The sequence below is a fragment of the Delphinapterus leucas genome, chromosome 3, assembly GCF_059928025.1.
Source record: "Delphinapterus leucas isolate spDelLeu-1000000601 "Yukka" chromosome 3, BTC_Dleu_Yukka2, whole genome shotgun sequence".
Lineage (NCBI taxonomy): Eukaryota > Metazoa > Chordata > Mammalia > Artiodactyla > Monodontidae > Delphinapterus > Delphinapterus leucas.
This window is the reverse complement of record NC_143131.1, coordinates 57895044-57920766: the sequence shown is the minus strand read 5'-3', so window position 1 is coordinate 57920766 and position 25723 is coordinate 57895044. Positions and strand designations below refer to the sequence as shown.

Here is a 25723-nt window from a genome sequence, read left to right as displayed (position 1 = left end):
AAGAAACAAAGAAAGAAGAAGTTCAAGTGACTGTCATCACTGATCCATCCTCTCCATCTATTACTAGGTATTACAGGATCACTGGATGCACACAGGGCAAACGTCAGAGATGTTGGTTGGTAAATATTTCCATACTGGTAAGTGAACAGCCTCTGTCCTGACCACTCCTGCCATTCCCTTCTCCCTCAACTCCCTACTCCGCTCCCCCCTGCCCCAAGCACCTCCCCCTCAGACCTCACCACCATCTGTTCTTGCCCAGCAGGGGATCTCCAGAACTCTGCTCCACCTCTAAGACTAGTGACCATCTGGATGATCGGTGCCTGTGTGGTTATGAAATACTCTGGATACAACCCCTGGGTACTTGCCATGCAAAAATGCCCTTTAAAAAGTAACAAACTATCACAGGGGATGGCTCGGTGAGTCATTTCACCACTGACATGAAATGTTTTCTTTTATCCCACTGGGCTGGGCAAAAAGGACTGATGGCACATTAAATGAATTTTGATATAGTGCACATGGTGTCAATTTTTAGAATCTGGTAGGTAGAGAAGAAAAAAGTTTGGTGGGGTTTTTTTTGCATCTTGGAGACAGAAAGTTATAGACTGCACATTACTACAAAAAATTACTGGTTCTGGCATCAGTTCACACTATGTAAAGCATGAGTAGTTCATCCAGCAGATTCTCTGCAAATACAGACACTCTGAAACCAAGATGGTCAGAGCAGTTGGATAATTATGTGAGCAAGGAGCCAAAATTTGTCTTGTTTGAATTTGCTCTTGTTTGAATCCAGGGTGAGTGAGATATTCTACTCTGTTACAACTCCTGTTCTTTTCAGGGCAAGCTGGGCATGAGTGGCTAAAATCAAATCTGGCTGAAAAGTTTTCAACACATTGTTTAGTACTGCAGGATGCGAAATGCATAAGAGTTAATTGGGACTAAAACAGAGACTGTGACTTAATGAAAATGCTGTTTTCTTTCTCACTCCATATTATGGCCCTATGCCTAGTAGGTAGTGAGGGAGAATCATGCCATAAACTCCAGTCTTCTTCCTTCAGTTAACAGCAAAGCTCATAAATCGGCTCAGCGTTTCCAGTGAAAAGAGCTCTGTGTCCTTAATGGTAAATGATGAGGGCAAAGCAAAGATTTCATTTGGTCCAGGCATCCCTGAGCCAGTGGGTCTAAACTCTTCCCTTCTAGTATTGGAGTGGTTTTCTCTGTCTCATACAACCTCCTGGATACCAGCGTTCTGAGGCTACTAGTATGAATGTTTAGAAGGGTTATAAAATCTGAATTTTCCAACGTTAGATTGCAGTAGAATAGCCATTTTTGTTCTGTTAGCCTGTTTGTCCTACATTTTATGTGAAGGGTCACAAAACAACAAGTCTTTCTTTGACTTTGTTGTTCTCCTCTGACTTGATGATCTTCTATAAAAGGGATAAGAATCAACTATTTTGGAAGCTCAGAAAACTGATAAACAGCAAATGGTAGCCATCCATGGGGGAGTCTTTGCTCAAATTATTTGCTGACCAAAGCAAACATCAGCACCAAGTATGGTTTCCTGCCCAATAACTAGCATAGACCCACATCACCATCACTATAGGACAGTTACAATTGTCTCAGTCCTAATTTTCACACAGAGCGCATGCAAACTATTCATGTTTTATAACACATTTTTGAGGAGAAATCCAGGATAACTCAAACTGCTGAGTCTTTAATAGTGAAATGCAAAAATTAAGTTTAGTTCATTTTAATTTTTGAAATTCTACCCTGAGGGGTGTGGCAGGTAAAGGTATGATCCAGCTGTGTGCAGGGGGTATTCAGTCATTAGCTCTTTTTATGTGACGTAGGAAATCATCAACATCAAGGAGAAGGTAAAAGGACTTGTGGAATACCTCCTTACTTTCCATCTTTTCACCTCTACCCAGAGAGTTTCTATGAAACGAAGGAAATGACCCCCCCAAAGGAAACAAAGCTGTGCAGAATTCTGAGGAAGTCAAGGGCCTTGAAAAACAGCAAAGAGGCTGGTGAATGGAAAGCTATGACGTACAAGAGAAAGCAGAAAACGAAAGTCAGCACTGCCAGACAGGTTTTTTTTTCACAGAGGGAAAATCCGGTTCCTTTGGAGAAGCAACAACGCACTGTGCATGAGACAAGAACACAGTCTCAGGCTGGAGAGAACCCGTCATGAAAGAGACAGATGGAAAGGGTCCGGGAGGAGGAGGAAGAACAAGCGCTACGGCCTTGGAGCAGCACAGCAGAAACAAAGCCCCGATGTCCCCCCAGAACCGGCTTCCAGACCTGTGCCAGCACGTACACTGGAGAGACAGGGCCTCAAGGGCAAAGACCGGGTCTCACAAGTGCCCGCTCAACCAAGGGACAGGCGAGAGCAACGAGGAGGAGCCAACAATGTGAGCAGGGACGAGGGTACCTGTGAGTAGGTCCTAGACTCGGGACCTGAGGCTTCCTCTAAAAGGGTTTGCAAATCATCACCATGATAAATGCTAGCTAGTAGAGCCCATTATACTAAAAGCTCCTGAATAGGCGGAAACACGTCTTCTCTATCTCTGTTACCTTTGTTTCCCCAGCACATCATCAGGCTCAGTCGATGTTTGTTGAACCTCACTGAACTTGGCCAGTTAAATACGTGCTGTCCTCCTGAAGTGGACACTTGGGAAGTGACCAGAGCCCACTAATACTTCTCAAGCACACTGACTCTGCTACCCTCCCCTTGTTCTTACAAAGACGGGTGGGTGACATGACCAGAAGGAATATTGTTTGGGGCAAAGATAGTCCTTTTCATTAATTGCCTTTTCTAATTAAATGCAGGCATACTGGAAGAGGAAGGAACATATAGGAAATAAATGACTTTACAGCAGATAATATTAATGAAATAAGATTGCAATTTCTAAACCATAGCCTACTAACTAACTACATTTCCTTTTGTGGTTAGATTACTTGCTTGGCTAATGAGGAAATACAGCAGACAGCGCATCTGTGGGTTTTAGCAAGATGTTTAACAGGATCTCTGCACGGTGTGACAGTAGAACTGGGTGGTCCTAGCCAGCCATATAAATTCTGCTGCTCCATGTCAACCTGGAGGGAGGTCTGCGATGGGCTCATTTATGTCCTGTTGGTATTGACGTGAATGAAAGTGGTGAAGGCATGCTTATCAAATCTGTGGACAGCATAAAAATAGGAGGCCTAGGCATTGTGGGGTGGCAGAATTAAGACATTTAGGAAAGCCATTGACATTGGGATGATGATGAATAAGTCAACTCTAACAGAGGTATTCTAAAGGGATAAATGTAAAGTCCAATAAACCAGCTGGGAAAGCAGGATTGGGAGATGGGGCTTATCAACAATATCCATGGAAAAGACTCAGGGATTTTAGTTGACAGTCAAGTGCATTTATCATAAAGCTAAAGAAGTTTAAATTTCAAGGCTCCTCAGTGGCCTGGTCCCCTCCCAAAGTCCTGTACTTAATTGTGTATTAATAATTTTGTTTTCTTTTTCTTAAAGGGAACCCCCCCCCCAAACTGTTAATTACAGAGCTCCTCAGAGCCTGCATCCCTTCTTCACTGACGTTTAATTGTGGATGGTGATGGTCAAAAGTTAGTTTTAGACTTATTGAATAGAAAATTGTATTGAAAACTGTAGAAGTCACTGACCCTCACACTCCTAACCTGGTCAGTGACCCCTGGAGTATGGTGTCCAGTGTGAGTCATAGCATTTTAGAGAAACTGGACCAAAAACAAACAAACTGAAATTGCTCGCTCCTCCTCCTTGGCCTTAACCTCTAAACGCTAGACCTGGGCCCCCTTCTCTTCTAACAAACACATTCCTCCCTCTAGACTACTTCATCTATTTTCTAATGTGCTGATGGCTTCCACATTAATGTCTCTAGCCCACTCTTAGTTCCCCGAGCTCTGGACTCCTATATCTAATTGTCCGATAACGCCAAGGCACTGAAACATGGCCAAGAATGAGCTCCTGAGTTTCCCCCATCCCCACCCTACCCCCGTTTCCTGCCAATGGACAGTGACCAGAGAATGTAAGGAACTTTTAATATCTTGTTTCATGGAGAACACTGAGTAGATGAAAATGATTAATCTGGAGGGGAAAAAAATTGGCAGCACTGGTGAAGGGTGTTAAGACACTGTCAGGTGGAAAAGGGATCACATTCCTTCCATGAAGATACGATGAGACAAATGAGGAAAAACTTTCTAACAGAGAGAATGAAAAATGTCCCCAGGAGATGGTGATTTCACCATCCTCAGATTTCAGGGAGGGATGGGTTAGCCAGATGACTGTTCTATCTGTAGGCTCTGGTTTTGTCGTTGACCTCCAATGACTCACAAAAGCTGAAGCTCAAAATGCACTGATAATTCTATTTTTCAGTCCATTTATTTTTAGCTATTCTTGTTAAAAAAAGTGTCATTTTTGGTTTTGCCAAATTGTGTTTCTGGTTTCTCTGGACTAGTATGTTTCAAGGACTAAATAAAAGGAGCAAGAGTAGACATCAAACGGCCTTTAAGATCCCTTAGTTACTGAGTCATTCTGTACTCAAAACCTCTTCCCAAGGCAACAATAGGCAATCACAGCTCTAAAAGCCTGCTAACCATTGGCCTGCTCCAGTGGTTTCCAATCCACTTTGGCTATGGCATCTTTTCTCCAAAGTCCAGAATGTAAAAAAGGTAAAGGCCCAGGTACTCTGGTTGGGACAAGGAGAAGTGAGTGAATTCTACCCTGTGTCTCCCCCTTTTCTTGTCTTCCCCCAGCACCCCTGACACCACTGATCTAGTCTGTAAGGGAAAGTTCTAGAGATCTTTTAACGTGTGTTGAGCATTACTTCCCCAAAGTATCGGGGTGGGGGTTACGGGGCCGGCAGAGGAGACTATGACAGAGCCTCTGGCCTTTAAAACGCCTGCCTGGTATAATGAAAATGTGTGCCCTTCCGAACATGCCTCAGTGACTAGAATTCAGCCCTTGCACGGAACTCCCATTCTCCAGTTAAAGCTGTTTCTTTTTCTTCTTTTTCTTCTGTAATTAGTGGTAAATTCTGATATATGCACAGTCCCTTGTGCTAAAATTCTACTTCTGTGGGCTAGTAAAAATGATTTAAGCAGCAATATTCACAACACTACCTTATTGACACTGCCTTATTTAAAGACAGAGAGAGAGGTATTATTTGGGGTCCAGATGGGTGGATTGTGATACCTCCAGATTTAAAATTCTGGCAATGACAAACCCTTTTGTTTACATATGTCCTCTGTTCTATTTTACTGTAAAAAAAAAAAAGAAAAAAAAAAGACAAACCAATGACATGGGGGTAGAAACCAACCACTAGAAACTAACTGTGGAACTGCACAGGAATGTAGGAGAGGCACCTGTGTTCACGTAAATGAGCTGAGGGTTCAGGGCTGAACTGAACCTAGAGCAAGCCAGTTAACCGCCCACCCGGTACTGGGCCACGGGGCTGTTTCCAGGCCTCTGCAGCCCTCTCCCTTGCCCAGGCCAAGGTGCTGATAGTGGGTGTGACCTCTGAGCTACCAGACAGATGCCCAGCTGGCCCCGGGCAGAACACGAACCTGGGGACACAATCTCGTGTAAGACTCCGACAATACAGTGGTCACACACCCATCTCAGGGCAGCGGGGAGAGTGAGAATTAGAGCTCTGGCTTGGGATCTCCATGCAATCAAACAAGGCTGTGAGGGAGCCCTGGACCCTTTCTCACTGTGCGGGGAGCCTGGGCTATCTGCCTCGGGACCCAGGTGACATCATAACTTCTGAAAGCTGGAGAAAAATGTTCCTTTTTATTCCTCCCCAGTGAGTGGAGAAACAGTGATGTCATCCGACCCGTCTTTCTACACAAAGCCTCCAGGTGAACCTAATGAAGCTGGGCAGTTTATTTACAGCTCTTGCCAATGATGGAAAGTACACAGAGGCCTCTCTGTGACTCTCGGGGCCAAGGAAGATTAAATGCAGAAAGACAGATGGCCCTTCCCAACATCCACGAGACTAAGACGCCGCCATCTCAGGAAGTTCTCAGGAAGATGGTTTTAAATAGATGTGGCAACTCCTCCTGTCAGCACGTCCCTCAACCTCTCCATGTAGAGACCTGCTATCAGCTACGGGCAGCCCCAAGCTGCTATGGTGACAGCCCTGAATTGTCGCTCTAACTAGGAGACCAAAGGCGCGTTATTTTGCAAAGAGAAGTTTCCCAACCAGATAAATTCGCAAGCAGAAATAACCAAATTCAAATGTTCGATCTGATTTTACCAAATACCACTAGTATCCTATAATTTTCAAAACTTCACATGTATCATTCTTGAATAAGATATATTCGTTAGAAATATTAATGATCACGCTTCAGTCCAGCTATTTTAACCATCCTTCTCCTGGGGCATGGACATGTCCCATAGATACACCCCGTTTTCCTACATGCCTCCCTTTCTTGGGCTATTCAAGCAGCCCAAGTTCAAACACTGGGGCCAGGCATCAAAAGTAAGAGAAATCAGAAATTATTTGACCAGGATAAGTAAGTACATGCACTGAAAGAGATCAGGGCAGTTAAATCCTACCCAAAATCCAAGAGATCTTTGGAGTATTCTTTCAGAAAACAGGAAACCTGGGTTTTCTTTTGGACTCTGTCATTCCAAGTTTCTCCATCACCTCTGCCATCTGTAAAATGCTGACTGTAACAACCCCCCTCCATCTGTATCTCGGGCACATTCAGAATGGTTCCAATTAATTATAGATGAGTGCTCTAAATTCCTCGGGAGATGAGCCACAGGACTGCAGGGCACTGCACCACGCGGTTTTGCTTATTTCAAAGGAGTGCAACACCCCCTCCCGGCAGCCTCCTATCTCCCACCAGCCTTTCAAAGATCAGCCTAAGGCTACAACAATAACCGAGCAACTGTAAAGCTTGGATACTCCCAGACAGGATCCTACCTCTTGATCGGTGAAAATCTCTATGAAGTTCTGGAAGGAGAAAGAGCCGGACTGGAGAATGAGCTCTCCGGTATTTTCAAAGCACTGCCCAGTCAACACGAGCAGCTTGTGTCGGGCGGCGTCCGTGATCATTAAGCGCACCTGAAACAAAGCACGGGGAGCATGAGCCATGGGGGGCGCTGGAATCCCACCTTCAGGATCAGGCTGGCCCTTGGAGCTCTTGAAGTTTCTTACCAACAAGAATTACGCGTTCCCCGGTATTCACTTTGCCCCTGGGGTGTTGGACAGAGCCAATGACTGTGGTCACCAGCTGCCCATGAATGCCATTTTCCAAATCTGGCCACCACCAAGACAGTAGTAGGAGTTAACTTTCTCCCCTTAGTTTCCTTGTCTTTTTCAAAGCAGTCTCCACAGCTGGCGATCATTTGTTGCACAGCTGTGCCTACTAGCAGCGTGCAGTCCGTGAGACATGAGTATCTCACAGGCTGACTCACCAAGTACAGTCCAGGTCTCCCAACGGCTGCCTCAGGAAACATAGGTTTCCAGCTAGGGTCCCAAGTCAGCCCCTCCCACCCAGGACCCCTTTCCTGCCAAGCCATACACCGAAAACACAGCTCCCAAAGCAGTCTCCAATGGGATCAGCAAGGTGCCTAACGTTGAACTTGAACATAAACAAAAGGCTGCCCTGATTGGGAATCTTTTAAATAGAATTGTAAACGGTTTGCACGAAAGAACTCTCTGTTCTTTAAGTGGCAGGGAGCCAGCCTGTCCTTCAGCAGAAATACCACTCCAAGCACCAAGGTTATTCATTCTGAGCCCAACTCAGTTCGGCACAAAGTGACTGCCAGGCATCATGCTAGGCACTAAGGGAGGGATGCAAAGTAAACAGGACGTGACCCACTGTCCCCACGAACCCCAGGATCCAGGGAAATGCACATGTACCGAAGTAATTGTTCCAGCCCCATCTGCTCCACAGGCAAGCCTGGCTTCCTTAAAGAAATTCCTCATTTTTTCCTTCTTCATTTCTCACAGCTGTTCCAGGCAATCTGCCTGCACATATATTCAACCTCCAGCTTTTTTCAAGTTGTATCTACTTCGTGATTCTGATGGCCAAAGACAGATTGCTAGCCCATCACTTGCCTCACCTTGTACCTTCAGGGATTGTCAGAGAGGTCCTGCTCATCTGGAGCAGATGAAATGGGATCAAAACAGGCTATATAATGAGAGCCACAAAGTGGAAGCAAACCAAATGTCCATCAACTGATGAATGAATAAATAAAAGTGGTATACCCATACACTGGAATACTATTCTGTCATAAAAAGGAATGAGGTACTGATATGGGCTACGATGTAGATGACTCTGGAAAACACTACGTAAAGTGAAATAAGCCAGACACAAAAGGCCACATATCATATGATTCCACTGTCTGAAATAACGTGCTCAGAACAGGAAAATCCATAGAGGCAAAAAGTAGATTAGTGGTTGCCGGTGGTTGGGGGAATAGGGGTGACTGCTAATGGGCTTGGGGTTTAGGGGGCTGATGGACACATTCAGGAATTAGATACTGATGACAGCTGCACGGTACTGTGAATAGACTAAACCCCCATGAACTACATACTTTAAAAGGATGGATTTTATGGCGTGTGAATTCTATCTCAATTTTGAAAAACAAGCTACAGTCACAGAGATGCTCAGCATGGGAGAAGAGATGCTGTGGATGGTGCAGGCCCCTGGGCCTGTGGCTATTCTAACTAACATCCAAGAAGCAGCTCAATCTCAAAGGTACCAAACTGCAGTAAAGACAGTGGGAAACGGAGGTGAAACAATTCTTCTACCCCGGGTGAGCAGGGATTCTCGGCGTCAGCCTAGTTCCTACCTTACAGTAGGCTCTGAAATACCCACTCTCTCTGGTAACGATTTCATATGGTGGTAATAAAAATATTAAGACTGAGAAACGCCAACATATATGTTTCGGTTGTCATATGCCATGCTCTGTTCTAAGCACTTGACACTTCTGGACACAAAACTAAATGTCAGTGCTATTATGATCTCCATTTTATAGAGGTGGAATGAGACAAAGAGATGGTCGATGACTTGCCCAAGACCACCAGCTAATAAGCGGCAGAACCCAGGCAGTCCAGCAGCAGAGGCCGTGCCCCTGGCAGCTGTGCTGCCCTGCCTTTCAACAGTGCCAAGGGGGTGGGCAGGATGCTCTGAAGGAGGCTTGCATCTGAGAAGCCATTATTCTCCAAATTTGGGTCATGGAGGTCTCAGCCTGAAGGCTTGCAGTCTACTTCCCCTGCTACCTCCCAGCCAGACTCCATCCCAGCAGCACACCCTCCGGGTATACCCCCACATTCCACACCCGCTTCACCTCTACAAAATACTACAGTTCTGGCCAGCATCTTCCACTCTGTCCTTACTGAAAGGGGCAGTCTCGGCTGGTACTGATGCAGAGAACCAGCCACTGACTAGGGGTACAGAAGCATCCCTGGACCCAGAACCTGTCTCTCCCTTGTCCCTCTCTTGCCACCTGCCCAGCCCCTCTCATCAGCTGGGTCTCCGTCCACTGTGTGAGGCCCCGCGGAGCCAGATACTTACCTCAGTGCTGACTGCTTCATCTGAGGGGTTGATCAGGACCACTGTTTCTAAAACGTCACTTCTGTGATGAAGGATCTTTTGTCCTGCAGGCACAAAAACACAGACAAAAGAGGAGACCTATAGCTTTTCCGAATTAAAACCGCCCCGCCTGCTTCTGGGACAGCAGAGGCGCTGCCGCCCAGGGCTCCAGGATTCCCCACTGTCCTGGGAAACACAATTGGTGTCACCAAACAAGATGGTCCGGGGCTCCACGGGCTCTCACAACCCTCTAGTTGTCAGGGTTGATCTCCAGGCTGCCTCTGCGCGTTAACGACGGTTTTCATCTGAGACAAGGGGTGGATGCCAGTAAAACTCAACAGGGCTCTTGACATTTCCTTTCTCATGGTAATTGAGGATGTCTTCTGGTGAGAACGGCGCTGAGATTAACTAGGAGCCTTACTATGAATGACATACCAGAAACCCCAGCTAACAATTAGCCCAACAACCAGAATGTCTGTCTGAGGCAGGCTTACAGTCTGTTGGGGGATTCATTCATTAATTCACTTGCTCATAGAAAAGTGCAGAAACTGTGAGCAAATAAAGATGGGAGAACAACTCTCCCTCTGGAGAGGGTGGCCAAAAAAAAAAGACAAGCAAAGTGGATGGAGACCATGAAAGCAAGGGGACGTGAGGATGAAGGAGCCTGTCTGAGGAGGGCTGAAATTCTTCGGGGCTTTTGGCTCCCCGCACCCAAAAGGATTTAGGAACTTCATGTAGCTGAAACCACCTCCAGCCAGCATGGTCTGAGGCCTATGGATGACCTTCTACAAGCGCCTCCCTCCTCAGACAATGAGATGAAAGCGATCAAGCGGATGTATGGCCAGAGTGGGTGATACATGTTCTGGCAGTGGGTGACGGACAGAGCAGCAGAGGGGTGTCCCTCAGACACACGGCTGGGAGACACGTGCTTGGGATGGTAGAAAAGGAAGGACAATGAAACACTGGTGACAGGAGGAAATGGAATAGAATCTGAGGGAGACAGACACCAAAGGAGAGTACACAAGAGAGGATGGCCAGAAAGCAACTGCTTTCCAGGCAAACAGTTCTTCAAAAAGCTAAAACAGAATTTCTATATGGCCTAGCAATTCCACTTTAGGTGAACTGAAAGTAGGAACTTGAAAAGAGACTTGTAGGTCCATGTTCACTGCAGCATTTTTCACAATAGCCAAAAGGTGGAGTCAACCCAAGTGTCCACCGATGGATGACTGGAAAACAAATTATGGTCTATCCATGCAGTGGAATATAATTCAGCCATAAGAAGGAATGAAGTTCTGATACATGCATCAATACGAACCTTGAAAACATGCCAAGTGAAATAGGCCAGACACTAAAGGACAAATAGTTGTATGATTCCATTTACATGAACTATCTAGAGGAGGCTAATTCACAGAGCAGGTGAGATTTACCAGAGGCTGCAGGGGGAGGGATTGGGGAAGTTACTGCTTAATGGGTACGAGCTTCTCTTTGGGGTGATGAAAAAGTTTTGGGAACAGCAGTGATGTTGCCTAACACTGTGAATGTAATTAATGCCACTGAATTGTACATCTAGTAATGGTTAAAATGGCAAATTTCGTTTTTTATATATATTTTACCAGAAATGAAAAAAAATTATTAACGCAGTGTATCAAAACCGTTGAACAGCACATTTTAAAGGGGTGAATTATATGGTGTGTGAATTGAATCTCAATAAAGAGGTTAAGAAAAAAAAGAAGGTGGCTTTAGCTAGGGCTTTTTTCCTTTATATCATCAAGGAGCAGAAGTACTACAGAAACAGAATATTTTGAAATACTTACCACCATCACATTGACAAGCCCATTTTCCTCCATTGTCTTATCTTTGCTAATAGCTAATATTTACCAGTAAACCCCCACATTAGAAATGGAAAAAGCCCAAAGTAAATAATCGTTTCAGGCACTGTTCCAAGCACCTCAAAGTACTAACTCATTTAGTCCGCAGAAGAGCTCTATGACAGAGGTACCATGATGATCCCCTTTTACTGTTGAGGACAGTGAAGCCTATAGAGGAGAACTAACGAGCCCCAAGTCACAGAACTAAGGAGTGGTCACGCTAGGACCTGCACCCAGGCTCCTGAGCCCTCCGCCTCACTGCTCTGTGGATGAGGGTTTGGAAAAACAGACGTGGTGCAGACATCGAATGCCAAAGGGAGAGCTTGGGAAAAATCCAAAGGAATAAAATCAGAGATGTGCTTAAAGAAGCAAGAATTCAGAAAGCATGAGGAGAAGAATATTGGCAAAAAGAAGAAAAAAAAAAAAAGCGAAGGTGACAGAACACCCACATAAAAGAGGGTAAAGTTAAGGGAAGGTACATGATGTTTTACTACAAATGCCTGGAAATGAAGAAACTCCAAAACAGAACAATGTCACACAGTTTGAACAGGTGAAGGACTAAAGCCTCAAGAAAAAGAATCCAACTAAGCCATGGGAAAGAACATTTGTTTACTGTGGACGTTCAAGCCTGTAACTTATTAGACGTGGCTTTTTGGCTTAGTTGTTTTTGCTTTTGACAAGCATGTGCATTATCAAGCTAAAGCGAAAGAACATCAAACTGAATTAAGCAAATGATAAAACGACAACCAGCAAAACACAGAAAACCGTCCCTTTTCTAGGTCCTTCCATCAGTGGCCTCCTCGAAACAAAGACTTCAGGAGCTTCAGAGGTGCTTAAGTTGAGATGAAATTACGCGAAAGCTTAAGACTAAGGAAAAGTGTGTTCATTTCCTCGATCGTACTTTGGATGTGCCTCCTTCTGGCACCCAAAGCCTCAGGCAGCGTAATGCCAAGGCAGGGCTGTGGTCATGGCTATACCCTGTAGGAACCACAAAAGTAGATCCAGCGAGGTACATGGAAGCAGCTCCTTCCCCAGAGCTCCTTTCTTTCCTAAGTGATCTACACAATGCCCAGACCCTGCTAGCTGCACCCTCCCAAATGCAAGTCCAAGCACAAAAGCCCAGCACCCCCTCCCCGAGACACGCAGTGAGGACCCTCCTGCCAAGCCCCCTGGAAGGGCGTCCTTACCATCCTCAAGAAGTTCCTTTCCTCTTTGGCTTCATCACTTGCAAACAACACAAACGCCACGTGACAGCTGCCGTTTACCTCTACTCCTCCCAAGTCAGTTTTTGGACCTGTTGGCTCAGGAATTCAACCAAGGGTGTTTTCTCTGCCCATCTTTGGAAATACGGACAGCAGTGACACAGACATGCACCAAGATGCCATGGCTGCTCCTTCAACAAAAGCCTTTTTACAGGATGGGATTTGAATGAAGAAGGGGATTTAAAGAGAGAGAGAGAGAGAGAGAAGCTTCACGCTCTCATCACAGCCGACTGTTGGCCAGATTCTCGCCCCAGACGACCAACAACGTAAGCAGGGGCCGGGCCTTCCTGGCATCTGGCAGACCCAGGGCCTGCACGAGGGGCCCGGTCAAGCCATGCCCGTACTCCCACATCCCAGTGGGGTGCCAGCTCTCCTGGCCGCAGGCGGCTCTGGGCTCGGGCTGCTGCGACGCTCACGAAGTTGCATATTTGGGGAATGTTTCACACTGGGAAACAGGCCAGGCATTCTGAAGGAGAGGCCACCACCCTCGCCTGCAGAGGTCTCATTCAGTTGCTTCAGAAAAGAAGTTCCCAGAAGAGAAAGACAACACGGTTGCAGCCTCTCTCTTTGCCATTATCACCTGCATTCTCCAGAAACAGCTCACAGGGAAACCATTAGGCAGCCCGGATGAATAGTCAGGTCTCCTCAGCACTGGTCTGGGGGCACCAAAAGCAGGGGCTTGGGATGGACTCATTGTGTCACTTACTGCTGTGATAAGAAAAAAAGGTCCTTGAGGGCTTCCCCACAAAACTCAGGGTCATTGTGAAGGCTCAATCCTGGGCGGCAGGGAGGGCGGGGGGGACTGTTATGTGACAAAAAGGGGTCTGCTGCACCTTGGAATCAAAAGAGGAAGGCCTGGGGACCCCCTGAAGCAGCAGGGCCTCACACACAATGAGACTTTTGTCTGTGGGCTCCCAAAGGCTATGCTTAAAACTCAAATAAGCCTGTATTTTTCAGCTATTGTTGGACCCTTTTTTAGTTACTGAAATTCTGACAGATTAACTCAATCTATGTGTCTTGTAAGGTTGGGCTGTTTTAGTGGTTTACGTTTTACTGTATCCAGGTGACTTTGAAATCTCTGAAAGCAAAACGTCATTTTCTAGGTATGTGATTTTTAGGACGCTTATAGGGTCTTAGCTCCACAGAATTAATATTCATCTAAAGACACACACACACACACACACACACGCACACACACAGGCTCTCTCCTGGTTTCAGAAGGGTCTGACCGTGGCTAAATTAAAAGACACGCACTGTTGAGGAACAGCCATAACCAAGCCCCATAAAACTCAGAGCCTTCTCGCCGGCACACAGCTGGCCCTTGTCTCCCACAGACATCTCACACGTCGGCCCCAGAACACAGTGGCCTAGGAGGCTGCGGCATCTCCGCTGCCAGACCAACACCAGCAATGGTCTCAGCCCAGGCAGGCAGCCGCTTAATGAAAACGCTGAGCGCAAAGGAGAGAGTGCTGGGCCCGAGTTGCAGGAGCGCTAAGAGATGGGAGAAAATCCTTGATGAAAATAATAACTAGTAACGCTAATACCTTTTAGCTTGTCTTTAAGAGGAATGATAACTGCATATCTTGGGGATGAATATGGAATTTCCATTTCCATTAATGATCACAATCCAGAACCTTATCCCTACAACTTGCTTTTCCTAAAAAATGAACTCTTGCAAAAGCATAATCAAGAAATGGATATGAAGAATAAAGATAGCTTCTGTATCCATTCAGTATCGAGGAGGGGTGAGGAGAAGGGTCCTGAACCACTGATAGGGACGGACCGGTAACTGGGATGGGAGAAGAAGAGCCCTCTGCCCGCCAGCCCTGCCCTTTCCTCCACCAGCTCCCGCCGCTGCCCTGTCTTCACCCACAAGTCCTCCAGCCCCTGGCCCTGATGAAAATCAGAGTGGACTCTTTTTGGAAAAGGAATTTGATATAATGATTTAGCACTACAAAAAGGTCCAATGTGAAGAAGCAGAAATCTCAGGGTTAAAGAAGATTCTAGAGTTAGAAAGGGAAATGCGTGGGGTAGAGAAGGACTGTGATTATTTAACTAAAGGTAAGGTTTGGTAGATCAAGAAAAGCCCACAAGCACAGAAGGGCTTGAGGTTAAAGTCTGTTTTCCTCAGAGGGAAGGGAGGGAGGGAGGAAAGAAAGAGAAAATGACAGCAATGAGAGCTCTCCGACTCTACCTCTTCACCAAAGTGGATTCTCAAAGAGGAAACCTCTCACCTCCAACCGTGTCAGTGCAGACCACAGGACACCGGCTGTCAGGGAGACGACACAGATCCCCTCCCCAGGGCAGTAAAACTCATAATGCTGGAGGGAGTTTGATTCCCCAGGGGCTCTCACACATCAAAATCAACTCTTTATCTTCCTCATCTGTCTGTTCTTGCAGCTTGCAGCCTGGGGCTGGGAAGAGGACCCTTTCCAGGCAGGGTGTCCCAGAGGCAAGGGGAAACAAGGGGGGAAAGACAGCAGAAGCATGACCCAACCTCGCGAGCTGGTTTTCAGGTCACGCAGGTGTGGAAGCACCTTCTATGTGCTTCCCGCTATCCCACCTGGATCAAAAAACACCTAAAGGGGCTTCCCTGGTGGTGCAGTGGTTGAGAGTCCGCCTGCCGATGCAGGGGACACGGGTTCGTGCCCCGGTCCTGGAGGATCCCACATGCCGCGGAGCGGCTGGGCCCGTGAGCCATGGCCGCTGAGCCTGCGCGTCCGGAGCCTGTGCTCCGCAACGGGAGAGGCCACAACAGTGAGAGGCCCGCGTACCGCAAAAAAGAAAAAAAAAAAAACACCTAAAATAGGAGGCAAATGCGTGGAAGTGAGAGCATCCAACTCTTTGCCAGAGAGCCCATCACAAGAACACAGCAGTAAACCCTTCTGCCTGTAGACGGCTTCAGAGTTTCCAAAGCACTTTGTCCTGTGGGTAGTGGTGCCCTGTTTAATCCTCATAACATTCCTGTGAAGTGGTGGGAGCAAATATTCTTTTCCCCTCTTCATGGACCAAATATCTGAGGTCTAATGACTTGCCCAAGGCCTCACAGACAGTACAGGAGAGCAGGACTAGGGCCCATGTCACACGCCATGCAGCCATGTGGCCAAGGTTGTGACGCTATCCTTTTCTCCCTCTTCTCCTGATCCACCTCGTCCAAAATAAAGGTTTTCAAGTTGTGATGCCAAGACTCTCCTTTGTAAGCAGTAAACACGCAGCCTGGGTCAGCCACTGGTCAGCCAATGCCTGCCCACTCACTCACTCACCCTTCCAGCGGGCACACTGGCCTCCCACACACCCCGAGGCCAATTCCCTCTTTGTTTCTGCTGCACAATCGGAGCCCAGTTCTCTCCCACCTTACCCCTGAAATTCCTGGAAATGGTGTTTCTTTTCTACTGGAAATACATTTTTTCTGTTTCTGCATTTGTTTCAACCCCGATGTATGTTCCTGAGTGTCATGTCACTCCACAAATTTTCAGTGTTTGTTTTTTTTTTAAGAGAATAAAAACTCAAATTCCATTATAAACAAGTTCAGGAGACTTCACAAATAATTTTTTTTTTTTTTGCGGTACGCGGGCCTCTCCCGCTGCGGAGCACAGGCTCCGGACGCGCAGGCTCAGCGGCCATGGCTCACGGGCCCAGCCGCTCCGTGGCATGTGGGATCTTCCCGGACCGGGGCACGATCCCGTGTCCCCTGCATCGGCAGGCGGACTCTCAACCACTGCGCCACCAGGGAAGCCCCTCACAAATAATTTTTTAAATTTAAATAAGTTGATCATTGCTTGGGAGGTTTTTTTCAAAAACTTAGAGATATCTTTTGCATTACAGAGAATTTAGTTATAACGGAATTTGAGTCTATACCTATTTTTCTTTACATTTTCTGGACCGAACTATCTTTCTTTTTTATTGTCATTTGGTTTGGTTTGGTTTTTCATGTATCTGCTGGTCCTTCCACCCCATCATTCTCTTGGGTTCTCTGCCATCTTCTGCTTTATGTTTCCCTGACCTTTAGATGCCCAGATAAGCAAACAACACAAATTGCCCAGGCTTCCGAGGCTCCCTCGTCCCAAGCACGTTCACCGCACAAAGGTGCAGGCACCCTTGTTCCTGGGGGCGGGCGCTCAGAGCCTCCTTTTGCATTTCCTTCCATCCTGTTCCAGCTGCTCACACTAGGAGCACAGCTCGTGAGGAAATGGGATGCCAGGGACAAAAGGTCTATTCCTTTTGCAGGGTTCTCACAGTGCACCGTTTTTCTAAATCCTCCCTTCGGGGTTTTCTCCTACCCAATCCTGCTCTCCTAGGTAAACCTCTTCCCTTTCCCCACTCCCTTTTCTAAGGGTCTCAAGGCAGAGGGATGAGAATCCAGGCTATCAAGGGTTAGAAGTGGAAGAGAGTGGAAGAAAGCTGTTTGTTTCCCTTTTCTTTCCCCCTATTTTACGCTCTGGCTGAAAGAAGTAGAAATAAATCTCAGAGACGGTGTTGTTGAAAGTCTGGCTCCCTGGAGAGCATCTACAGGGAAACAGTAGCACCCAATGTTGGCACCAGCTGAGGGTGATAAGATAACCTGAAGGTTGTTTCTTCAAAATGTACAGATGCTACAGATTTTTAAAAAAAGAAAAGAAAAAAAAAAAGGCACACCTAGTGAAGGGCGATGTATTAACCTGTCAGGGCCGCCAACTCCAGAGATCAACATCTATCTAGCACTTTACCATTTGCAAAGCGCCTTCCTCTGTGCTCACCCATTTAAACCTTGATGAAAGTGTTCCAAGTCTATGAACCCGGTCCTCTGGGCTACAGCGAGGTGGGAGGTTTGAGTGCCCTGTTCTCAGCAAAACCTGCTGCAGACAAAGAAAAATACATATATCCTCATGCATAAGACAGGAGTCCCTTCTGCCTCTGAGATGCAAGGAGTCGAGCAGGCCAAGGAGAGAACCTCCTACCCATGAGCCTTGAGAAGGACTTGCCAGCCCTGTGGAAGAAGAAACTAGAATTTCCTCATCCCATAGAATGGGGGGAACTGAAGAAGCCCTGGCGACATTGCACCCCACTCTTCTCCCTCTACAGGAGAGAAAGCCGAGCCTCAGAAGCACAGAGGCCCATCATAGGTGACTGTGGTATTTGTACAGCCGCCAAAGGCAATTCCTATGCATACTGTAGACAGTTCCACCTGGGGGTAGGTGCTAAAATACTAACACTACCTTTCATTGCTATGCACTTGGTGGCTTATAAAATCTTTTCTACTTTGCATGTTATCTCAGAGCATCACAAAGTTCAACTGTTGTAACGATTCCTTTTTTACGGATGGCGAGATTGAAGCTGATGAAGGAGGTTGTCTAATAAGAGTTAGCTGTCTTACCCAGCAACACAGGGATAAAATAAGCTGTTGAACTAGGTTTTAAATCTAGCCCGTCTGAATCCTGATCCCCATTCTTGTCACTGCCTCCCAATGCTTCTCAGATTGTTTTAGGAGTTTACAAGGTCTGAAACCTGATTTTTTAAAAATAAGGTTTATCTGAGATACATTTCTCTTAGTATATTATAGAATACTCCCAGAATTGGAGACCCAGGTTTGGAAATTCTTTTTGTATTGAGGGATACCTGCCATGTTCCAGGTACCCTGCCAAGTATGAGGTTAAACCATAAGATTGCCAATATTAGCTACTATTTAACTCAAAAATGATACTTTCCTATGGTTCAACAGTTAGACCTCACTTTCTTGAGATCAGAGTAGGTTTCGGAGAATGTTTTTTAATCCTACTGGTCTTTCCTTGCCTTTGTAAGAGATGTTATAACCCCTGTTTATTAAGACAATGTGAATTACTTAGAGAACACACCTTTCTAAAGTTTAATTTGGGCAAATTAGTGCTACCTTCATAAACTAGCATTGAGATTAAAGCACGAATGGGATGCTATACCTACCCTGAAGGGAAGATAGTTTCATGGGGAGACTTGGAATTTTGAAAGTGTCTAATTTGGGAAACGTAAGTCAGAAGTAGTGTCTGACACACAGCAGGGAGCTCAATCAATATTTGATAAAGGAATGAATCATAAAAATGGCTAAGATATACTGAAACCTGCCCTGGGTCAGGCACTGACCTAAGTTATTTATGCGCGGTTATCGCATTTAATCTGCACATTAACCCTATGAGGAAGTCATTAATCCCATTTTACAGATGAGAAAAATGAGGCACAGGGTAGTTAAGCAATAGCCCAAGGAAATATTAATGAAGGATGGAAACCTGGGTGGTTAGTGTCCAGAGCCCAGGCTCTTAGCCACAAAAGTCATTTTAAACAGGAGGAGGGAAGACAGAAGACAGTGAGTTCGATTTGGGGCATGCTGAGTTTGCGGTCTCTCCTATGGGAGAGCCAGATGGCTCTGTCCAATAGGCAGGCAGAAACGTGGATCTGATGCTGAGGCCATAGGTTGGGCCATAAGCACAGATCAGGGAGGCATCAGCATATTTTAAGTGATGCTCTTGGAGAAAGAGCCTCTTGCTGAGAACAGTGTTGGGGAATGACACTATTTAAAGGGTGGGCAAAAGCGGAAAGAGCTGATGAAGGTGATGGAGAAAAACTCGAGAGAAGTGATGGTGCCACCGACTTCTCTGCTCACCCTCAGCCCCAGCCCCTGACGTGACCTATAACTGCAGTGCTATCCTGATTTGCAAACTCAAACCACTTCCACACAGAGGAGAGTCGAGGCAGAATATTGCAAATACATTAAATAATCCAGTAATAACTGATACCTGCTTTACAAATTCAACCCAAAGCATACGCACTTTGACCTACATATCCACTGCCGTGATACTATGCTTAGCCCGTGGGCATGGCTTTATTTTTTGTCTGGGAGACATCTGCCTGGTGGAGGGAAAAGACTGTAGGTTGGCAGTTCTCAGGGTGTAATATTCCCCACAGTCACCTGAGAGACTTAATAAAATGCAGATTTGCATGGCCCACCCTCAGGCAGTCTGATTCAGGAGGCTTGGGTGGGGCCTGGGACTCTGCATGTCCGCAGTCTCAATTCTGGTTCTGTGGTCCCTTCTTTGAGAAACAAGACAGTGTAGATGCTGAATATTCTACTGCTCAATAACAGCATAATAAGTGATCTTATTTTAAATCACCCTCGCATTGATTTCATGCATTACTACCCTAAGGTCTGAACAGACTCTAGAATTATTTCCCTTGGGAGCCAGTGTGATCATTAAAGGCTCAAACGACTTTCCCCAGTAAGTATCGATTCTCAGAATTATCTGACAGCTTTATCTGGCATTTAATTTGCCATCAAACTTCTGCCATTGATCAAATCCAGGGAAACGGTTGACCTTTCACCCTCATCTGTTACTGTTCAGAACCAGATCATCACACGATTCAACCTCAAAGCCAGCTGCCTTAAAAACAAAAATCAAATCGGTCCTTTTGGTATTGGCTATTGAAAAGGAAACAGAAAAGGAAAACTAGCGGACATAACATATATCACACGTACTAACTAATAATTACTAATCCCCTGGTAGCTCTTAGCCATACACCAGGGAGAAACAGCAGGAGTTGAATTTTTCCTGGTAACGTCCCGAGGGGGCAATGCAACCCGCAGTAGTAGCGTCAGGCTGGGGCACAGCAAACAGCTTGGTGATCTGCCAGGAAGGGACTTCTTGAGGTCAAGATCCTGACCTGGAAGTATGAGGCTCAAGGGACATGAGATCTGGCCTTAGCTGAAGTGGTGCCTCCACTGCCACCATCTGTAGTAAGTAATGAGAAGGTGGATACACAGTCTTGTGTTCCAGCTGCTATGAGTAAACCTGGTCATATCTTTTAAAGTACCTGGCATAAAGCCTTAGCCCAACCCAAGGGAGCTGTAATTTTGTTGTTTGTGTTAGTTCTGTTTACTTACACACTGCCTCATTCAGAAGGGGGGGGGGTGCGGAAATGGCTGCCCCGCCCAGCATCTGTATATTTCTCCTTTACATGTGCCTGTGTTGTCCCGTCCTGGGTTGGTGCCTGGGCTGCCCAGAAAAGTACACCCAATTCTGACTGACCTGGGTCTTCCCTCTCCTAGGGCTGAAGGGTGATGCTCAGCACACTGGGGCCAGAGCCGTGATTCCTCTTTGCTTTCCTGTTCTTTGCCCTCAATTATGCGCCCTGTCTGCTGACCCAGGATGTGAAGTTTCACTTAACAGCCTGGTCCTCAGCTTCTCTGACTCAGACGCTCTGCTCACATCTCATTGATTCCGGAGCACACTCTTTCCATTTGCAAAGGACTTTTCTTTAGAAAACTCGTGGCGCCTAGCCAGTCTTTCATGATTTCTGCTCACCTCGATCCCTTGCCATGCTCTGACAAATGGCCCCAGCAGACTGACATCTTTGCTCACATGTTTTCCTCCTTAGTTTGCTCCTTTTATTATTCTTTTTTTTTAAATATTTATTTATTTGGTTGCACTGGGTCTTAGTTGCGGCAGGCAGGCTCCTTAGCTGTGGCTTGTGAACTCTTAGTTGCAGCATGCATGTGGGATCTAGTTCCCCGACCAGGGATCAAACCCAGGCCCCCTGCATTGCGAGTGTGTAGTCTTAACCACTGTGTCACCAGGGAAGTCCCCTCCTTTTCTTATTCCAGGTGAAGGAGAGGTTAGTGTCCCCCCCACCCCCCGGCTGCTCCCATGTTATCCTCTCTACTCTGTGTGTGTTGTTCCAACAGGCAGCAGCAGGAGAGGGATGTCAGGAGTTGTTTGTGTTCATATTTTTCACCAGTGCACTGAATTTTGCCTCTGGTCGTTCAGCCACCCTCTTATGATTCCTTAAAGAATTAACATAGGGCATCATTAGGAAGATTCCATCTTGATTTTCTGTTCGTCTACAAGGTCTTCACAAGGTCACCATCAGTGGGGTATGTCACCAAACCACACTTGACCTTCTGCGGGAGACTGTAGCTGAATGACTACATCTGCAGACTTAGGAAAATTTAATGTAGGAAACAAGGACTAAATTCAGGGCCATATAATTAATTAATATTTACTTAGCAGAGATTGGTTTTTGACATGATTCAATCAAATCTGGCTAAGGGGCATTTTCAAGGCAGTGTTAAGTGTACTCTGAACCAACAGAGGTAGCTCTCCTGAAAAAAAGTCCAAACCCTGTGATGCAAAGTGATTCTAACAAATAGTCAGTCAGTCAAGCAAATTCTACCCTCTTCAATCATCTTTTAAGAAAGACTGAAATTCCAGTTTAGAATAAGTTCAAAGAGGAAGGTAGGTAAATTGGGGACTTTGGGAAAACTTGCTTTTAAGAGAATCTCCAGATTTTAATTTCGGTGAGAAGTAACAGGTTCTCATAAGAAAATTAGCATGCATAAAATCACTTTCTACATTCCTATCTTGTATTATTCGCGGACTCTCAACCACTGCGCCACCAGCGAAGCCCTCTTGTATTATTCTTTATTGGTTCATTTTTATGTATTTATACACATGGAATATATGCACTTTCCATGTGTATGCTAAGCAAAGTTCTCAGAATGCATTACTCTTTGTCCTTTCACAGATAAAAGAGTGTGAGTTGAGAGTATGTTTTGTCCCAAGTAGAAAATGTCGACAGGTAAGCTGGCTCTGGAGAACAGACAGAATCAGGTTCCCCAGAGCGTCCTCTGCTGGAGCCCTGGGGTATAACTGAAAGAAAGAACATAAAATTCTGCTCCAGAAAACAACACACTGAACACCTGCCCATTTATTTTGGAGTAGAGGCTGTCACTGGAGAAGCTAGAAAGGTCAGCTGGGTACACGAAGGTTGTAGCAGGTACCACTGACTCGATTTTGTGAGGTTGGAGCACAGGTCAGAGCCTGGAGTGTGCTGGTCACGACCAGGGGCTGCACAAGTGCACTAGAAGGTTCCTGGCTCTTCCCAATCCGGGTTTTGGAATCTTCAGTACGAGGTTCTCCTATACAGAGAACCAAGTACCAGGGGCTTTACTGCAGCCCGGACAGTTATTCTGCAAATCACACTGAAGAAAAGGGACCACTGTTCATCCTGCCTCCAGGCAAATCCAATACCATCCTCCCTTTAAAGCCTTAACTTTTTTCCATGAAGAGGTTCCAGGACCTGCTGGATGTCTTCCCTCTTTCAGAGAAACGCTTCTGGATCAGGGTCTGGACGTGGTTCTGGAGGCAACTCCCTAACTGAAATTGGACCAGAATACCAGCCCCAGACAAAGAGGATGCTCTTTCTCTCACAACTTTAGGCTTCACAAAAGGAATCTGCCCTCAGACAACCAGGATTTGGGGGGAAATGGGCCAGAAGAGGATTTCTGTATATAAAATAGAGGCCTCCCCACACTGGCACTTGACCATGTATCCAGTATCTTTTGTGCAGTGTGGCTAAATGTTTAATCCTGGGACAAAAAGCCTTATAGGAAGTTTAAAACATCTGAAAAAGATGCTTAAATTTATGCCACTTTTTTCTTACAACTCTTAAAGGATATAATCTGATGCTTTGATGTGTTTTCTATACTGTTCCGGAAAATATCTACATTGTCTTGCTATCAGACCAATCAAATTCATTATGAAATTTCCTAAATGTCTCATGTCTCCAAAACTGCTTTAAAAAAATAAATTACATTTTTTAATGATAAAAAAATTAAGGGTTATTGGGGTAAAGACAAGACGTTCACTTATCAATACTACAACCCTTGGGATTTTGATGTCACTGATGAAGAAAATATATTTTTCTCTTCCCTAACCCATTGTTTTCAATATAAAATGTCTGTGCACTCTGATAAGCTTCATTAGAAAAACCATTATTTTAATATGTTGGTCTGTTTTTACTTGACTTAAAGAATGACAGTCATTCAAGGGTATCTAATGGGACACTAGAGTCACATGGTTTGACATGTTAAAAACAAGTTACTGAGAGAGTCTTTCCTATTAATGGATAATTATTTAAGTGGGCTCAGTTGCATGCCCTCCTCAGTTCTGCATTTCTGGCTTGGCCAGAAGAGTCGCAGAGAGAGAACCAGCCCGTGCTTTCTTATTAACATTTACTGGAAGCTGTGAGAACTACTCTGGAGTTTCATCTTGCTACCTCTATGTTCACTCCATTGTTTAAAAAAATCCAACTAACAAAGTTCGGACTAGGAAACCAGACCCTTCTGCTTACTTATTCTCCATAAGGTTGCGTGGGAGAGGGAGGTGCTCACAGACCAGAATGCTAAGCCATTCTGTAAATCCACATCCCCCGTTTCCCTTTGTTCCTCCTCCCTTTTTTTAGCGTCTACATTTGGGCATTTCTGCGCCGCCTCTTTGGTTTCAAAGCTTTCCAACGGAGCGTTTCCAGTGGAAAAAATAAAGGAAATATAGCAATTAGCATACATTATGTGACTGTGCTAAACCAGCACACTCACAAACACGTCTGGGTGACAGGCAAGTCGGCCCTGTTTTGTCTTGTTTCCTGCCCGGCGCGCAGCCTGCCATTTGCCAACCAGAGATGCCCGCCCCGTCCCCTCCTCCGCTCCCAGCTTTCCCAGCCGCTGCACAGCCCAGCCAGCCTAACTGGCTCGAAGTATTTAATGAGTTTCTAATTCAGTTTTGGCTCTGGAAGCCGGCCAGCTGCTGGTGCCTGGGGCTTGTATTTCTCTTTCCACGTTATCAGAGGAGAGTCCCAGAGACAAATTGTGGCACTGTTGGACTTCCAAGGTCTCACGTTATCACAAGGGCTTGCTGGCTGCAGACAATAAAGGAGCTAAAGGTAGTCACCCGCCCCAGAGAGCCGAGGGGAAGATGAGGGAGACACCTCTGGGTGCCTGGAAGCGATTTCTAGGGAGCGAATACTGCTCTGTCATCACTGGGCCCTCTTCCAGCAGATGAGAGCAAAGAACCAGACCACACTGAACGCTCTTTGGGCCAAAACCACATGCTTTTTACACACAGGTGTCCATCATATAGCAGGACCCTGGAATACTCTCCACCACAATTCCAGTGGTCAGTTCTCTCCTCTCAGACGCGGGAAATGGGTCCCCGAGCTGCCCTTGCCCCCTGGACTCTCACGTGGATCACGGAACAGCAGCACTGCTCAGAGGCGAGGCTCTGTGTGAGCCACAGAAGCCACAGGGCTCTGGGAGGAAATGTTGGGAAGCCGTTCTGAGGCTCTAAGTGCTGGGACACACCTCATAAATTATGCCGTTTTTACACCATAGTCACACAAACCGTAGCTAGGATGTTTCAACCTGTTCTACCCGGTCCTTCTGGGTTTTTACATATGTTGCTCCCTTTGTCTAGAAGACTGGTCCCCTCCTGGCTGCTTCCTATGTTCCTTCAGGTCTTGGAGACACACCACCACCTCTGGGGAGTCTTCCCTGAAGGGCCCAGCCCCAGAGCAGCTGGGGCTCTCACTCCCACGATCGGGAACATCACCATCAGCTTTCCCACGTGGTCAGAAATCAGGTTTCAGGATGGAATCCGGTGCTTTCTTACAGGTGGGTGCTTGGCATTTATTTATTATTCACCAGTGGGATGACAGTGTGAAGAAAAGGCCTCCTCAATGGAAATCGTAGTTCAAGGCTTTGAAAAGAGTATAGTACTATTGATTGAATAATGGATATGCAGACTCATTAAAAAGAGACTTTGCAAATGAGGCAGACAGGGAAAGATATTGATTCAGACTATGAGGTATCCTCAGATAGGTTTAGATAGCTGCATAAAGGTATCCCCCATAAGCTGATTCTACCTATTCATAAATACCCGAGAAGAAGTTGTTAAACAGGTACCTGATTTAATCTAGTCATTAAATAAATGACTTTACCTACAAATATGGGTTTTAGATCCAGCTAATAATTTCAAGCACTGTAGAGTCAAGGCACGTTCCCAGAGGCTGGCTGAAAGGGGGCTGAAAGCACGTTCCCAGAGGCTGGCTGCCCGCACTGTAGAGGCGGTGTGAAACCAGGAGCTGAGGGTCCAGCTGTCAGCAGTTCTAGCCTGGGGGCTCCTGGTCCTGGCTGGCCACCGGGAGCACGGGAGGTGCTTGTGAAAATTACACATGGCTGCCC

At 46.1% G+C, this 25723-nt stretch overlaps 2 protein-coding genes across 6 annotated transcripts in view; one reads left to right on the top strand and one right to left on the bottom strand.

Moving 5' to 3' along the window:
* MRPS27 (mitochondrial ribosomal protein S27) overlaps nucleotides 1-9949 on the top strand; it is a 124755-nt gene extending 114806 nt beyond the window's left edge. The window contains exons 15-16 of one of the 3 annotated variants that reach the window (XR_016392676.1): nucleotides 68-416; nucleotides 1926-9949. The gene's annotated coding sequence lies outside the window, so the exon portion shown is untranslated. Of the gene's footprint in view, nucleotides 1-67 lie in introns of all 3 variants that reach the window. The other 2 variants (XR_016392675.1, XR_002647654.2) reach the window with 2 other exon arrangements.
* The window catches only part of MAP1B (microtubule associated protein 1B), a 96769-nt gene that overhangs the window by 16344 nt on the left and 54702 nt on the right, over nucleotides 1-25723 (bottom strand). For 2 of the 3 annotated variants that reach the window (XM_089908977.1, XM_089908978.1), the window contains 2 exons: nucleotides 9558-9640; nucleotides 6956-7096 (listed from right to left, as the gene is read on the bottom strand). In XM_089908977.1, coding sequence (XP_089765103.1) covers nucleotides 6956-7096; nucleotides 9558-9640 — 224 coding nt within the window. Of the gene's footprint in view, nucleotides 1-6955; nucleotides 7097-9557; nucleotides 9641-12630; nucleotides 12948-25723 lie in introns of those variants that run through there. The other variant, XM_089908980.1, reaches the window with a different exon arrangement.